Source organism: Talpa europaea (genome assembly GCF_964194135.1).
Source record: "Talpa europaea genome assembly, chromosome: 1".
In the NCBI taxonomy this organism is placed as follows: Eukaryota; Metazoa; Chordata; class Mammalia; order Eulipotyphla; family Talpidae; genus Talpa; species Talpa europaea.
This window is the reverse complement of record NC_140073.1, coordinates 39446927-39464802: the sequence shown is the minus strand read 5'-3', so window position 1 is coordinate 39464802 and position 17876 is coordinate 39446927. Positions and strand designations below refer to the sequence as shown.

General features: G+C 44.0%; 1 protein-coding gene across 4 annotated transcripts in view; it reads left to right on the top strand.

Annotated features, from left to right (window-relative positions):
• PLEKHA7 (pleckstrin homology domain containing A7) overlaps positions 1-17876 on the top strand; it is a gene marked incomplete at both ends in the record, with an annotated part of 209079 nt that overhangs the window by 150911 nt on the left and 40292 nt on the right. For all 4 annotated transcript variants that reach the window (XM_084238017.1, XM_084238016.1, XM_084238015.1 and 1 more), the window contains 2 exons: positions 3583-3758; positions 14320-14790. In XM_084238017.1, the coding sequence (XP_084094143.1) occupies positions 3583-3758; positions 14320-14790 (647 nt within the window). The remainder of the gene's footprint in view (positions 1-3582; positions 3759-14319; positions 14791-17876) is intronic.

The following is a 17876-nucleotide window of genomic DNA, read 5'->3' as shown; positions in this document are numbered from 1 at the left end:
AGACCTCTCCTATCTTACCCGCTGCTTCACTCAGCAGTGTGTTTCAGTCAGTCTGACTGTTCTGCCCACCACTCTATCTCTCACTGCCCCCACCCGCCCGCACCTCTCGCCTACACCCCAGTTCCTGTATGCATAAATAAATAAAAATAAATCTTTGAAAAATATTTTGATAGCAAATATTGAACTTAAATATTGAACTATAGTTCAATATTAAATATTGAACTATAGTTCAATATAGTATATTTCCTTTATTTTTATTTGTGCCCTTCAACACATACTGAGTTTATATGAGTCACCAAACTGTCAAAAGGGTCCATACTTTGCAATAGTTATAACCCTTTGCTATGGATCCTGACCGAAGCTCAGCCAAGAGACATGGCTTTTCGCAAATCTTGAACTTTTCGGCAAACTTTTATTGCATTTTTTTGTTCTAATCGGCAGGGTACAGATGCTGGAGATATAACATAGGCAAAGCCTTTGCCTGTATGGTATTTCTATTCTAGAATTTCTGTATTAGCATGGGGGTTACTAGGAGATCGGAAAAGAATAAGAAAGAACTGCCCTTTTCTTCTCCCCTTTCAATTTTTTGATTTATCTCTCAAAACCATCTCCTCTTCTGCCACTGTTTGGTCTCTGCTGGTCACTAACTTATTATAGAACAGCCTAGCACATAGTGAGTGCTTTGTATGTGTTGGTTACCACTGACTGCTTCAGCCTTTTACTTCCTCTACAGCCTCCAATCCATCCTCCATACTTTTCCTAAATTGTGCTTGTAATCAAGTACTACTCCTACCTTAAACTCCATTGCCTTCAGCTTAAAGCCTGATCTTGGCTTCTCTCTCCAGCTTATCTCTAACCACATAAGTATTTAGCCCCTCCCATCTCATACCTTTCCTTCAGTCATATTAGTTGCTTGAAGACCCGAGAACATTTTTTTTTTAAGATTTATTTATTTATTTATACAAGCACTGGGTACAGTCAGAAGCGCGGGAGGGTGAGAGAATTCACCAGAGCCAGAGCGGGGAGCAGAGCAGGCAGACTGATGAAATACACTGCTGAGGGGAGCAGCGGGCGGCAGGAGAGGTGTGCACGCCATGTGGGACCCTCACTCTCGGCCAGGGATCGAACTGGCGCTGCAGAGGCTGCGGGCCGCTTCGCAACCCAGCGCTTAACCGCTGTGCCAATGGGGAGGCCCCCGAGAACATTTCTTGCTCATGGACTTTGCTTGAGCTTCAGCCACAGCCCGGTTTGCTCTTTCCCCAATTCTTACTTGTCCTTCAGTTCTCTGCTTAGGGGTCACCTCCTCCAGGCAATCTCCCGTGAGCCCAATGGGCAGATTAGGTACCCTTCTTCCTGTTGTCAGGAACAAATGGTTTCTATCACTTTTGACTGGCTCATCCAGAGCATCCATCAGGAAGCTAACCATCAGCTAGTTCTGCCTGGTACCTGGGAGCGAGCAGTCATTTGCAGTAGAAGTGTCATGATCATTGACAATGTGTCTACTTCCCAAGTCATGGTAGGTTCAGGCTTACTTGTATTTCATGTTTAGTTCTCTAAACTAGTAATGGGGAGGGGGAACCAGAGCAGAGTCCTTAAAAATTTCCAGAAAATATATTCAGTAAACTATCTTAGATTACTCAAGTGAGTGCCTTTCCCAAAACCTTTTCATATTGCCACATCTCCCCCTTACTAAGACAGGAAGACTCCTTCCTGGGACAGTGAATGACACCTTGGACATGCAAGGAAGGAAATCAGGTTTGCCTGGGTTACCTTCACACCAGGCTGCATGGATTCAGCTGTGCAAATGTTAGAAACAGGTTCATAATTAATCTGCATTTTGGACTTGGGAAGTTAGAATGAGGGTAGGAGAAGTAAAGGCTGACACCTCATCTGAGAGATTTCATCCATGACCATTAGTGATTCTAGAAGCATTTTATTGTGCAATTTTTAATTAGTTCTCTTGTATTGTTTTCTCTGACTGGTCCTTGCATGGGGTCAGCCTTTCATTCTGAATCTACATTATCAGGGCAGTGATCAGGTAATTATACTCATTTCTGGATAAGACCTGGGAACGGGGCCTCCCTGGTGACACAAGGGGTTAAGACACTACCTATGAAGCTGTATGCAACCTCTGCAGCACGAGTTTGATTCCCCAGCCAGGGAGCAACCCACATGGCGCAGCAGACCTCTCCTGACTCGCCCGCTGCTCCCCTCAGCAGTGTACTGCAGTGTACTTCGGTCAATCTGCCTGTTCTGTCCCCCACTCTGTCTCTGGTGAATCCTCTCACCACCCCCCAACACACACGCACCTCTGGCCTGTACCCCAGCTCTTGTATGCATAAATAAATAAATCTTTAAAAAAAAAAAAAGACCTGGGAATGTTGTACACAGAAATTTGGGCTTGGGTGTGAATCTTGGCTCCAACTTTTTATCCATTCAATAGATATTTGCTGGACACCTACTCTGTGCCAGGCACTGTTCGTGAAGCTATACCAGTGAACAAAACCAGCTCCTTGTTCTCATGGAGCTTATATTTTAGAGGAAGGAGACATATGTTAAACAAATGTGTAAAATAAATAATGCCAGGTTGAGCTAAGTGGTGTGAAGAGTCTGTTACTAGGTCTGCAAATCTGAGAAAATTAGTTAACATCTCAAAGCTTCATGTGCCACACCTGTGCAACAAAGATTCTGTCTCTACCTCTGAAGGCTGTTGGACTTAAAATGAGAGATTGTGGTTGTGGAAGTTGTTGGGACACCTAGTAGGCACTCATTCTTCCTCTTTCCACACCACCTCCGCATGTAGGTTTGGAAATGTTTTTCCTGGCAAATTTAAATTAAAATGTCCTACTTATCAGGGTACAAAGAGAAAAACTGGTTTTGCCTCTTATTTGCAATCCCACTCAGTTACTTTTTTTTTTTTCCACTCAGTTACTTTTCAGGACTCATTTCTAGTACCTCTTCATTGGCTCTTTGCAAGGAGACATATGAAGGCTCCTTGAGGTTTCCTAACACATAGTAGGCATGTATGCAAGGATTTTCAGTCAGATGTGAGACAGCTGTCAAATGTTGTAGGGCCTTTGGAGAGACAGAGCACAGCTTCTTTTATGGGCTCACATCACATTTCCTGCCCTAGAAGTGAAGCACAGCGAGCTTCTGCACCAAGCCACCTGCCCTTGCAGCCAACTTCGACTCAGTTCCAGTCTGATGGTAGCCGAAGCAGAGATCTGTGCTTCAGAAGAACTGAACCTGGGATTCCTGAGAGCTGCTTTCATAAAAATGAGGAATTTAGTTTTTAAAGTCTGTTTCTCACACTAGCCTTGACTGTGTGCCCCTCCCTAAGCAGAAATAAGAAGCAGGAAGCAGGTACAGCTGCGTGGCTTTTAGTGTGGGGGGCAGACACAGCTGTCACACGAAGAAGGGAATCCAGCCCATGACGTTTTCCGGGTGTGCAAACAAGCCAGGTGGTGCTTGGGCTTTTAGTCTGGAAGCAGGAGAGCATGGCCAGGCTGTTCCCTTGTTTTTGCCTCTGGAAGTGATGTCTCCCTAACCTGTCTGACCTGGGTTTCCGTCTCTTGTTTCCAGGCTGTGCACACGGGGATGCGAGCACTCATCTATAATAGCTCCACAGGGGGCTCTCAGGCCGAGCAGTCGGGCATGAGGACCTACTACTTCAGTGCCGACACCCTGGAGGACATGAACGCTTGGGTCCGGGCCATGAACCAGGCTGCACAGGTGCTGTCCCGATCATCACTGAAGAGGTCAGTCCTGAGGATGGCTCCTGTCAAAGGGCGCCCTACACTAAGACGGGGGCTCGAATAAGAACTCTTGGGTCCCCAAGAGTTTACTCATATAAAGCACTGCCCTCTTTCAAGTCCCTTTTTAACAATGAATTTTTCTGGGAGGAGAAGGCACACAGAGCTGACATGTTGCCTGTCAGAGTAGAAAGGTTCCCTGATGTTACCTGGTCATGGAAAGTGGCACGTGTGTTTTCAGTTTTTCTTCTCTGGTGTGTACTAGAAGGGGACCACCTTGTGCACCAGGCTGGGGAGCGAGGAGGACAGGCAGGCATTATCTTGCTCACCAGAAACATACCACAGGCTGCCCACCATGTTGCTGGGGACCAACCTGGGAGCCATCTTCCAGCTGCTTCCTCTCTCAGGTGGGCTGAGCATGGGTATAATCAAGGAGCCTGAAATAGTCCTGAGTCTGTTGGCAGTTCCTTAAGAGGAAGTAGAGGAGGAATATGAGCAGAGGTAGGGCCGCTGAGAGGGTAGGGTGCCCTGGAAAGGCCAGCATGTGCCTTCAGTCAGTACTCTTCTGACTCGGGCCTCATTCTTCACTGTCTTAAAATGTTGTTCTTTTAGTGAGGCCTTGAAACAAAAGGGTACTCACCAGAAACCTAAAGGCAGGATGTTTATCAGTGACTGAAATGGATTTCCCATGATGTGTTTTAACTTGTCAACTTTTCCAACTCACCTGTATGTGATTTTTGGTACTAGAGGTACTAGCTTCATGGTTTCTATCTTGAGGCCAGCAGACTTTTGGTATAGATAGTGACCCTCCCTCAGGAGGCCAGGTTGGCATCTGGCCCTACCCTCTGGAGCTTCTATAATAATACCTCAGTCAAACATTTGTCATGCTGAGGCTTGTTGTTTTATTTCCTTCTGTCTACCTTTCAGTATTCTTCGACGCAGTAGGTTAGGTGGTATTTTCTGTATGTGTGACACATACGGAAATGTCAAGTGAGTGAGAGATTGAAAGAATGAATGATTTCATTGACCACAACAGGATCAAAGACTTGGCAGTTTCCACATGGGCCTAGAATTATAACTGTTAACTGTAGATATTCTGTCAAGTGTGACTCTATCTCCTGAATTTTTCTGTCATGTCCATGATGATGAAAGGAGAGGTTCTGCCGTTAGCCTGCTGGCATTGTTCACAGTGACACTGGCTTTTCCTTCGTCATTCTGGGAGAAGGCAACTTGGGTGGATTTGACTTACTCTAGTGTACATGCTGGTCCCTAATGCTCACTGTTCCCTATTTGTTGTTCATTATATATTTGTACATATGTGTATATAGTTAACTATAACTATATGTAAATATATATAGCAAATGAAGACATTTTTATTTTAGTGCAGAAGTTAAAGGCAAATATATCCTCATTACCTTTCTACAGAAATCTCTGTCATCAGTTTAATGGGGATTCTTTAGACTATTTTCTGTTCATTTATATACATACATGCACATTTAGAATATATAGATTTGTGCTTTTTAAGACATAGATGATAACCTTTTTAAAGTCATCCTGTATCAATCTATATGGATCAACTTTATTTTTCATTGCTGTGTGGTATTTCCTAGTGTAGATGTACCATTAGATATTTAAGTTTGTGCCAAACTTTGGAGAGTTTGTTTTTTCTAATCTCTTACTGTTATAAGTAGTCTATAATGAAAAACCATCTATAGGCTTCTGCATGTGTAAATCTTCCAGATTTGTCAGAATATAATGTGTTTTTAATTTTTTTTAATTAATTAATTTTTAAAAATTTTTATATTCCCCATACAGTTGCAACCCCCTGATTTTGACCCTAATCCCTCCTTTCCCTGACCCCCCCCCAAAGTGTGACTCTGGTTCATAGTTGTTTGTTGATTTTGATTTTTTTTCTTTCTTATAGTTATTCTTTTTCCTGGGCCCTTATTTAGGTTTTCTAGATTCCTGTTATGAGTGAGACCATCCGGTATTTTTCCTTTTTCTTTCTGGATTATTTCGTTGAGCATGATACCTTCCATGTTGCTGCAAATTGCATGTTTATCTTTTTTGAATGCTGAGTAATATTCCATGGTATATATGTACCACATCTTCTTGATCCAGTCATCTATTTTTGGGCATGTGGGTTGTTTCCAAAGTTTAGCTATTGTAAACAGTGCTGCTATAAACATAGGGGTGCAGGTGCTCTTTGGAGTTAATGTTTCTGTGTCATTTGGGTAAATACCTAGGAGTGGAATTGCTGGATCCTACGGAAGCTCTATGTTTAGTAGGTCCAGAAATCTCCACACAGCTCTCCATAGTGGTTGGACCAGTTTGCACTCCCACCAGCAGTGTAGGAGAGTTCCTTTCTCTCCACATCCTTGCCAACAGCAAAAGAGACAATAACCAAAACAAAGAGAAACCCCACCGACTGGGAGAACATTTTTGCACACAACACTAGTGATAAAGGACTGATCACAAAAATCTACAAAGAGCTGATGAGACTCAACAAAAAACAAAGAAAATAATCCAGTCAAAAAATGGGCAGAAGAGCTAAAAAGAAACTTCTCCGAAGAGGAAATGCAAATGGCCACCAGGCATATGAAAAAATGTTCAAGGTCACTTGCAGTCAGGGAAATGCAAATCAAAACTACAATGAGGTACCATCTCACACCAGTGAGAATGGCACATATTAAAGAAACTAGCAACAACAAATGTGTTTTTAGTTTTAATCAGTACTACCACTTTGCCCCTTGAAGAAGGCTGTATATTGCTAGTGAAAGTCCTTTTTTTCCCTAATACTGACCAATAGTTGTTTTTATCAACTTTTTACATGTCAGCTGAGCTGCTACCTAGATATAGTATCTGCTTGTTTTATATATAGTTCTGTGATAATGGGGATCTTTTATATTCATTGGGCACTTATATTCCCTCTTTAGTGACTTGCTTGTATCTATCCTCTGCCCATTTTTTACTGTTATTTGCCTTTCTCTGTGCTTCCTTTCCTACGTGCTCTCAGTTCTGCATGGCTAAGAATACAGCTCAGCCTCTTGTAGAGGGAGGTTGGTGGAAGGCTTTCCAGTCTTCTGGTTAATAGAATCTGTTTCCCCCACTTCTTTGGAAATCAGGTTGCTGCTTGTCAGTATCCAATATTCTGGGCCTCTTTCATATTTTCATTGAGTCCAAAAGGTTTACTGAGTGCATCTCCAAGTTCCCTGAGGACCCTGGTGTGCTGACAGCGGGGGCTTGGAGATCAACTGCCAGAGGCTGGACTTTCCCATCTTCCGCCCTACCTTGGATTTTTAGTCTCTCTTGACAAAGGTTTTCACTTTCATGGTGATGGGCATTCTTCTCAATGAACATATGGCGCTAAAGCCAGAAGTTGAAGAATTCAGCTTTATTTTTGCTGTGTCATCTTCCCCAAGCACAGGTTCCTGTGTCTCATATTTTTTTTAAAGCCCTCAGCCCTTTATTTCAATTCTTAGAAAAATAGAAAGTTGTTTTTTTGTTTGTTTGTTTTTGCTTTGCTTTGCTTTGCTTTTACTAAAGAAACCTCAGCTCCTTCTAGACTTTATCCTTTTTTTGCTATCATTCAGGTGGGCTCATTTCTCTGGATTTGTGCCATGTCATTTCTTGCTCCTGTCCTTTTATAATCTGAGCTCCCAGAGAGCCCTGCGTTGTTACACTGGTTTCCTTGGGCCACTGATGGCAGATGGAGTCATTCTGTGTCCTAGCTTTGCTCAGTTCTTCATGAACAATGAGGGCACTGGATCAAAGGTAATCTGAGAATAAGGTCAGGATTATCAGGATAAAGTACTGTGATTGATAAATGATGTCTGCTGTGAACCATTCAGGATTAATTGCTAGCAGACCTTTGGCTATTTTTTTACTTTTTCCTACCTGAAGATCCTGTGATAACTGTCAGCATTTGCTCTGGAATTGCTCCTTCCTTTTTCTGTTGGGCGGCTTTCCCTTTTAGGCTCTGAGGCCATTGTACTGTCTCCTGATTTCTTCTGAACTTCTTGAAATTTATTCTTATAATGCACTTAATAAACTCTTCAAATCCCTTTGTTGTCTTTGCTCAAGGTTCCTTCCTTATTTAAAAAAAAAAAAAACAACAAAACAAAAAGAACTTGTTCTACCTTCTGACTCAGAATAATGACAGAATAACATTTCCTCTTAAATTTCTGAGATGAAATTGTCAGCCAAGCGAAACCAGACTTAGTAAATGTTCAATTTCTCCAGAATAAGATGTTCAGACATTTGGTTAGTTAGAAATATCTGTCAGGCAGGACTAAATCTTGCCTGTCCTCCAATTTGGTGATATGCTTTAGGAAACTTTTCTCTCTGTTAAGTGGGTGGTCCTGATGTTCTCTCCCCTCCTTGCTTCTCATCCAGATGCTTCTATCATTATTCATACAGGCAGATGCTTTCTTTATGAATGTGGTATATTAACACTCTGGATTACAGGTAACTGAAAATGCAGACAAATTAGTCTCAAAAAGGGGCATGGAATTTATTGGTTCATGTCACTAAAGCACTCTGGCTTTAGCTTTAGAAACAGCTGGCTTCCAGGGTCAGACTATTATTACAAGTCATTCTGTGGGCTCTGCCCACCACTGGGTTGGATATTTTCTTTAAGTCCATGAGTAAAACTCTGGCTGATTTAGGATCTGGTGGTAAGAGAACTACCGTAGCCCCGGTTCCTGTCATCCATGTTAAAGTGCAGGAGCAAAGTGTCAGAGTCTTGTCCAGAAGCTCTGAGATGCATCCGGATTAGATAGATTCAAATCATATTTATGCCCCCAAGCATATGCTGTGGCCAGGGGAGGTAACTTGCAGATGAGCACAAGCCTGGGATACGTGCTTCACTCCTGAGAACTAGAGCTCTTGCAGACCATGGAGATGAGCATGAGGTGGAGTGTAAGGTAGATGTGGATGTGCGTCCACACCTCTCTGGGCTTGATGGCACCGTCAGGTTCCCAGCACACAGTAGGACTCAGCGTGTGAGAACAGTAACCATGCAACTGTGACAGCCACAAGGAGATGGAAAGTGTCAGCTAGGCTGTGTCAGAACCTGACTGACTCCAGTGGAGTGGTGACAGTTGGAATTGACATGCCCCTTTAGAAGGAAGAGGAAAGGATTTTCCAGGCAGGAATGAACAAAACCAGAAAAATAGTAGCCACTGAACCTCTTTTGCTTCTTCTTCATCTGGTTTGTCACTCCCTAAACCGTCCCAGGGGGACTGGCCAGCAGCATACTACTGAGGCAGGAGCGAGCTCCATGTGGCAGTCTTGTGCTTCATTTATCCTTCATTTTTGTTCTACTCAGAGGCAGTACAGCCAGGAAATTGGAGAGTGCATTGTCAGAGCTGTCAAACCCTCTGTTGTTAATTCAGGACCAGCATAAAAGGTAGCCAGATACCTTCCCCTGTCCCAGGGGAACTGCCCTATTTAACTCTGGGGAAAAGAAAAATCCCTTGCTGGCTCCGGTTCTCTCCAGCCATTTCCTTCCTCAAATACTAGGAACTAATATAGGTGAGCAGGTCTGTGGAAGGGCTCCTGAGAGAACCTGGCCCCTCTTTTCCTGTCAATCTTTTGTTCAAATCTACGGACTGTGCCCTGGGCGGGGTCTAGCTTTTTGAACCCACCATCCTCCCGAGATTGAGGCTGGGTGCTCAGAACTCAGCATCTGTCTGCAAACAGGTTGAACTGGTTTCCTCGGATTTATGCCATCTGCCCTGGCTCAGACCAAACTCTCCAAGAATATCAGTGGCTGGCCCTTGTCCTTAGGCTGCTAGTTTGGTTATTTAGTAAGCTGAGGAGGGTGGAATGCTCCTGTGGGATTGTGACAGAAGGACTGTGTCCACCACTAAGGCCAACAGTCAACCAAGCCCCTACATTCCTGTTCCCACCAAAGCCTCTGAATAAGATTTAACGTGTGTGATGTGTACGTGGATGTGTTTAGAATTAAGATAAAACGGAATATTCTTTATTTTCTGGTAGCATCAGAGGCAAAATAAAATAATAATCAGGGCACAGTTGCTTGGCATGAAATGTTAACTTCCAAGTTCATATGGAGAAAAGGAATAAGAAGTGAGAAGCATTCCTGGTGTGTGATGTGCGCTCTTCCCACTTGCAGGGGGAACAAGAATGCACTCAAGGCAGACATGTGGCCTTGTTTGAGGTCCTGAAGATGGAGAGCCCCAATCCCTGCTAATAATAACCTGAGCCCCTGATACAGAGATTACATTTGGTTGCTAGTAATAGAAGAACTTAGGACGGCATAATCACATTGGGTTTTTGTTTTCTCACATAACAGGAATCCAAAGGTAGGTAGTCCAGGCTGTGCAGTAGCTCGATGAGGCCATCAGGGACCAGGCTCCTCCTCATTTTCTAGCCATTTTTTAACGGGGGGTCTTCTACTAATTTTTGTTACCTTGCAGTCCAGCGTGGACTCTACATTCTAGGCAGGAGGAGGGAAGGGTGAGCTAAGTTAGCCTAGTGTGTCTTCTTTTAAAGACATTGGAAAACCCACCCAGCAATTTCTGCTTACATCTTATTGAACAGATCTATGTCACAGGATCACCCTCAACTCCAAGTGAGGTTGGGAAAATGTAAGGGGGTTTTGCTGGGTATATTATTGCTTTGAAAAGCTTGGGCAAGGAAGGAGACGACAATAGATATTGGGAGTGGATGCATTTGGATTTAAGGGTGGACACTCTGTGCCAGATGCAGTGCTCTTTCTGTGCCTTGTCTCCTTTGATCCCCAAAACTCAAGGGCACAAGGTTTATGTCCCCATTTTGCTGATGCAGAGCCTGAAACCAGAAAGGTCAGGGACTTGCCCAAGGTCACTCATTTTGTGTGGGATGGAGCCAGCTCTAGAATCCAGGTATGACTGGCTCTAAACCATATAACTTCTGGGTTTGTCATATTTAGGAAGTGGTACATCTAGCCAAAATGGTCACCAAATGTCAGAATTTTCTTGCATTTTGAATAGTCACTGATTCCTGGTGCTCATGATGATAGAAATGATCTGCACAGGAAAGGCTGTGTCATCTGAACTGAATATCTCTGCCCTGCAAAGCCAACTTCCCTGAATGACCGTCACTGAGGATTATTTCAGTGGAGGATTACTTCATTTTTTTTCCTAGCTGTTGGTCAAAGCCAAGCATTGCATATCTACTTTGTGACAGGTCTCCTGATTTGAGAAACTATGTGTTAAATTGTTGGGACTGCAAGGAGATAGGGAGAAAGCCAGAAAGCATCTTTGCCTTCAATCCTATGACTTAAATGTTTCAGTCAGGTAAGATGGTAGAGCAGGGACCATCACCTTCCTTGTCTACAGTCAGCCTCAACATTTTGGGTCCCGAGGCATCTTATATAAGTCCCTTGCAGTCATTGGAATAAGAAGCTGTTCATAACCTCAAGTCTTAGCTACTCAAAAGCTAGCAGGTGGCACATAGACCAACCTTTATCAGCCACCTCTAAAGGCTTGTTGTACAGTGGGCTTACCGGTGTTCATCAGAAGAAAAGGGTTTATCATTCCCTATCAAATTTATTTCTAGGAAGTACAGGCATATATGGAGGTGTACACATGTGCACACACAGCAAGGACTAAGGTTTATAAGTTACCCCAAGGTTAGAAAAGATGGGCCAACTCTGTGAATTGGAGTCAGTTTATGAGAACAGCAGTAAATCATTGTGATTAAATCAGGCTCTAGGGTCATTTGGCTTCCTGGGCAAGGGCTGTTTTTCCTACTATTTTCTTATACCTCTCATGGAGGTATATAGGTGCTCAGTAAATATATGGTGTTTGATTGGTAAAGACAGAACAATCCACATTTCAGCTGGTTGGACTGAGACACTGTACCCACATCCTTGGGTCCTGAAGTCAAGGAAGTGCCCTTTTTCCATGTAGGTGGCATATTTGTTTCACTGTCTGGCTTTTATGACAAGGTGCTGTTTGTCTTCAGGTGGGAATGACAAAGAGGTACAGTTACTCAGGGCTCACAGTTGGAGTAGCCTGCTTGGGGACTTTGGGACTCGGCCATGATGTGACTCAGAGCTTTGATCTTCAGGCAGCAGCCTGAGCACATCCCCCATGGCAGTTTCCTGAATTAGAGAAGCAGTAAAGAATTTAAGGCTGATTTAGGCAACGTACAGACTACTGGTTTGGGGTTACACTGACCTGGTTATGGAGGATTAAAAGAAGAAAGGAAAGACAAAGTTGAAACCTATAATGTATATAGCGTAGACCAGCTTAAATATAGCCCATAGAATTTAGCCCATGAACATCAGGACCGGAGGGCCCACAGAGACCACCATCTAAATATGCCACCATTAAATGATGTAATTGGACTCCTGCAGCATGAGTAACAGACACTAAACCCAAACTTGCTTAAATGAGAAAGGGTATTAGATCACAACCAAAAAATCAAGGATCGATTTGGTTTGGGTGTGGCTTAACTTAAGAGCCCAGTCCAAGTCTTGAGGATTGTATTTCTCACCACCATCTGCTCTCCTTGATTTTGGCTTCATTTTCAAAGAGCTGCTTCCCACAGAGTTGGAACAGCTCAAGACCAGCACCCCAAAGTGCCAGGGCTGACTCTGATTGGGTCATGTGTGAACCCTGAACCTGTCACTCCAACTTTGAAATCTTAACTAGACAGGGACAGTCTAGGCAGCAGCACCCACACTACCTGGACCAAGAGTGTGTGGGGGGGTGACCCCCACCCCACCCCACCCCGCCCCGTCAAGTGAAAATTGAAGTGCTATATCCAGAAGAAGGAATGTGTGCTGGGGGGAAAATGTCCTCTGGTGATGGATAACAGAAATTCTAAAGAAGCATCGTTTTTTTCCCCACAAAGCTTTGGGTTTTCATGGAAAATGCACATTAAATGAACACTGAGCTGTGTGATTCTGTTCTCAGTTCTCCACGCCTGCATGAAGCCAATACACACACTGAAAAGCAGACTCTGTTAGCAATTGTATTTTCACTTAATATTGAGATTTTTAACTAGCTCCCAGCCTGGATTCTTCTGCCCTGAATCCTCACTGATTATTGGTAGCTGAGGTTCTGAGATTGCTGGAAGGACCCCTGGGGTCTGGCCACTGAGGCGTCAATGCAGCAGCGGTTCCGCTGTCTGCTCTCATGTTGAAATGGAGAACCCTCTGACTTGGCCGTTGGGAGGAATGAAAGACCCCAATACCAGGACTTTTTTCACCAAGGAGTGCCAGATTATTACCTGCCCCAGCCAACCGGGGATCCCTGGTGGGGTTTTTGGTTTTAGGGGTTTTGTTTTGTTGTCCTTCTGACCTGAATTTCCCTGCCTCCTCAACCTAAAATTTGCAAAGCTTATAGAGCCACGACTGTGTCCTTGGTACAGGCAATGGGCAGGTGGGCATAGCCAGGAGCCTGCCCCAAGGAGGTTAGGAGTAAGGGAGCTTACAATGGGAGATAGGCCACACGTTGCTCACACCCAGACCCACTGCCCCACCCCATTCTCCTTTACTGTGTCCAGGTTTGCTTGTACAGCAGGCCCATGAGTCCTGCTTCGTTCAACATCATTTCATTCCATGGTTGATGAGAAAAAGAAAGAATCCTGGCTGATGTTGAAGGAAATGATGTCACTTGAGTACCTGGTTTCATTGTCTGTCATTTTGCTTAAAGTCCCAGTTTCCATGAACCAGCTGGTGTGAGTGAAGACTATGTAGGCCAGAGACACACACGGACAGCAGTGGCTAACCCACATGAGCTCTGCAGTCTACCTGGGATTAAGCCCTGGTTTCACTGTTTTCCACCTGTATGATCCGTGCCTCAGTTTCCTTATCTCTAAAATATGACTAATGGTACTTCAGAGAATTGTTTTAGATCAGTGCTCTTGTGTTCTGCTTGAGCTGTTCCTTGGCGAGATAGATAAGCTGTCATGTGAAGACTCCTATACCTCTTCTCTGTGCTCTCAACCTCTCCTCTACTTCCATCTTCCCAGAGAGCTTTTTTGGCTGCCAGTTGTACTTTGGGTTGTGGTGGATGCCATGTGGCAAGACCTGGGCTCAGGAGCTCCAGGCAAGTGGACAGATAGCAAAAGGGAAAGCCTTAAAATTGTCAGGTATGTCACTTATTTGTCCTTTTGCTCAGTGGTTTTATAGAATACCTATTCTGTAGCCATCATTGTGTGGAAGTTTTGGGTACAGGATAGTCAGCTAGATGGGCCGCTGGCCTGAGGAAACTCATTGTCTATTTGGGAGCTAGATGAATAAGCACACAATTAGGGTTCAGTGTGAGTAGTGTGGCAGTGGAGTCCACTAAGGTCCTGATCTAGACTGGGGTGTGTAGCTGGGGTGGCTTCTGGAAGGAGGTGACATTCAAGCCAGATCCCTAAAGGAGTAGAAGTCAGTCAGGCAGAATGGAGGACTGGGCAGGACTGGGCATGAAAGATGTACTAAAAGCAAAAGCAGCCCCTACAAAGGCCTGGAAGTCATCTGCGTATAGTGTGTGTTCATCTACACATTCGTGTAGTGCAAGCTGTGCTATCTGGAAGGGGCTGATTGTGCCTATTGTTGCAGGGACATGGAAAAAGCGGAGCGGCAGGCAGTTCCCCAGGCCAACCACACAGAGTCGTGTCGCGAGTGTGGCCGTGTGGTACCTGGACACACAAGGGGTTGTTCTCACCATGGCCTTGAGGACTCCTTCAGGTACGAGAGGCGGGAACAAGAGGAAGAACGGTACCGTCCCCAGAGAGACCCACTGGAGGCCAAGCGGGACAGGAGCAAGACCAGGTCTCTCTACTCACCCACCGATGAGGATGCCTTGTTCATGGATTTATCTGGTGGGCTGAGAGGCCAGCAGGCACAGCCCCAGCGGGCAGAGAAGAATGGCATGCTGCCCACCACATATGGCCCAGGAGAGCAGAATGGGACTGGCGGGTACCAGCAGGCCTTTCCTCCCAGGACCAACCATGACAAGCAGAGCCAGAGGAAGAGCAGTCTGGCCCAAGTGGAGCACTGGGCGAAGACCCAGAAGGGGGATGGCAGAAGGTGAGTAATAGATTCAGGATCGCTGCTACTAAGGAGCATAATAATGCAGTAGTAACAGCTATCATTTACCCAGCACATGCTGGGTAAATGCTGGCCTCAGACTCTTTACCTCCACTATCTCCATAAATCCCTGTAACAAGCCCACAAGGGAGGGGGTGAGAGCCCCAATCTATGGATGAAGAAGCCAGGACTCAGAGAAGTAAAGAAACTTACACAGGGTGTGCAGATAATGGCAAAGCCAGAGTTTAGACCCAGCCTGTGAGAGTATATCAGGCTTTCCCGCTCTGCAGAGAGCCTGCCCTGAGACAGTAGGCATGTAAATAGTAGCTGGTCTTCTCCTCTTACCCTGCTCCTGCTCTGCATAGGAGAAATGTTTGCAGAAACTAGAGTAAATATAGGTCCATTTTTAATTCCAGGCACATAGACAAGCGCTTAGGCACTGTTGACATTAGGCTTTATCATACCCATTCCTTCAAGAAACGGGTTTTAATTATTTAGAAGGCATGCCTCTTGCTACTTGCAAAGCCCTATTTGTATTTTATTATAATTTTAAATTAATTAGGGCACATTTATGAACATGAAGACTTGAGGGTCACCCAGCTTCCCTTGTTGTCCTCAGAAACGTCTGTGTTTTGTGTTTATTGTAAAGACAGCAAATGCCCCTCACTATCTTCGGGCTTCTAAAACAAACCACTGACAGCCATGGCACATGCAGAAAACTCCCCAGGGGTTGGAGAGGCCCCAATGGATGTGCTAGGACTCAGACTAAGTCTCCTGCAGGCCCGTAAACATGTTCTAAAATGCCATACTTCAACCTCCCTGTGAGGTCCAGACTGTCTGCCTGTGGACTCTGGAGGCAGTGCTCCTGGGGAAATAGCCTAGGACTGCAGTCAGGTGGTGGGTGTGGTGTGCATGTGTGGGATTTGCAACCACTGACTGGTTGTCAGGGTTGATGGTGGAGGAAAGACCAGAAGAAAGAAGGACTTTTGTGTTAAGACTAAGATACCTTCTCGTCCCCACCTGGGACTGATCAGTTTCATTTGTTTAAATTTAGTGCCTTCTTGAAAACAGCGAGCTACTGACCAGGCACACAAAGGAGAGAGAGGGAAGCTGCTATTCTTGCTATTGGCTAGGTGGACCCCTTAAGAGGATGGCTGGTTCTTGTGACCTTCCCACTCACTGTATGAGGTTGGAAAGCTCTCGGGGTTGTATGATTTATTTCTAAATCATACACCCCAGACTCCAGAGTAAGGAATTTGAATTTTATTTGAAAAAGCAATAGGAGAAGCTGCTAGGATGTTTGAAGCAGGGAATGATGTGATCTGATTAATAATTCACAAAGAAGAGGATAGGAGTCTAGAGAGGAAGCTTTGCAGTAGTCCAGGACTGTGACATTGGAAAGAGATTTGAGGTCCATTTTGGAGGTTGAAACAGCAAAGCTTATCAATGAGCTTGATGTGCAGAATGAAAGAAAGGGAGAAACAAGAATAATCCCTAAAGTTTTGACTTGAACAAATAGGTAGTTGCTGTGATAGGGAAGACTATGGAACAAATTTGGGTGGAAATCAGGGTTTCTATTGTGGATATAAAACTTTGAGACACTCATTGGCTATCCAAGGGGGATTGTCGGACAGTTTGGTATAGTTTGTGCTGTTGAGGTTTGAGGCCTGGGCTGGACACATTAATAGGGAGTAATCAGCACATGAATGGTACCTCAGCATTTAGAAGTTAGCAGCAGAAGGGGAATCCATCAGAGGAGAAGTAATGTGTGGTCAGAGAGAAGCTAATCGTGATAACTATTTCTTCTTACATATTGACAGCTCGAGGAACTCGAGGTCAGTATGGGAGTGACCAAGGGAGGTAAAAGCAGGGCAGACGGGAAGGGTAAAGGTTAAGCCCTGATGAGTGTATATTTCTTGCTAAAGGGTTTGGATTTAATCTCGAAGGCCCACAAAAGCCATTGGTGGACTTTAAACAGGAGTATGCATGAAAATATCTATTATTTTGAATAGTGCTTTGAAGGGTGTTAGCAGGGAAGAGGCATCAGGGTCACCCTGGGGAGATTTTTCAGACTAGACATCTCTTTGCCACATCTCATTTCTATTATAGCAAGTCCATGTATGTGTTGAAGAAATTTCCAGGGGGATTTGGATGTACCCCACCCAAAATGAGAATGATAGTTTTAATTACCCCTTAATTAAAAAAATATTAAAGTAATACATGTACACCACCTCCTTACCACCCCTACTCCTAGTTCTGGCACCTTTGAGAAAACCACTTCCAATTCTTTTAATCATTTTCTCTATTTATCTCTCTATTTCCAAATAAGGTAGTATTATTTCTTGATATTTCAGTTTTTGTTATTTATTGATATTCTACTCTGGAAGATAAGGATTTCAGTTTCTTATTTCCCCCTGGACCTTTCCTTTCCAACAGATACCCATTTACCCATTCCCAGCTTCACTGTATAGTTGTAGCATGTTTGTTTAGATCACTAGTCAGTTTTTAAATTGTTTTGTCAACATATTCACAGTTGAGCCATATGGTGCATTATAATTAAATTTCATTTGTTGTGCAATTTTTTGTTTTCCCTGGTGTTGATAATTTCCATGCTTTTAGTTCTCTCTGTACCAAGTACTAATACATGACCAAATTCATTTGGTCATAGCTATATATATAATTCATAGCTATATATATATAAATCTCCCTGTGTTCAGAACCCTAAAATAATCATAATCTACTGAAAGGGTAAAGAAATCCAAATAATACCAAAGGTTAAATACTGAAAAACAAGTGTTCTGTTTTATTTCAGAAACCTAGGTATATTTCCCAAAGATCGATCACTGTTAAAAAAAAACAAAAAACTCTTCATTTTGCTTTTTTTCAATTTATATGACCCATAGATTTTTTTTTTTTTTAAAGATTTATTTATTTATTTATTTATACAAGCACTGGGTACAGTCAGAAGTGCGGGAGGGTGAGAGAATTCACCAGAGTCAGAGCGGGGAGCAGAGCAGGCAGAAGGACCGAAGTACACTGCTGAGGGGAGCAGCGGGCGGCAGGAGAGGTCTGCGGCCATGCGGGAC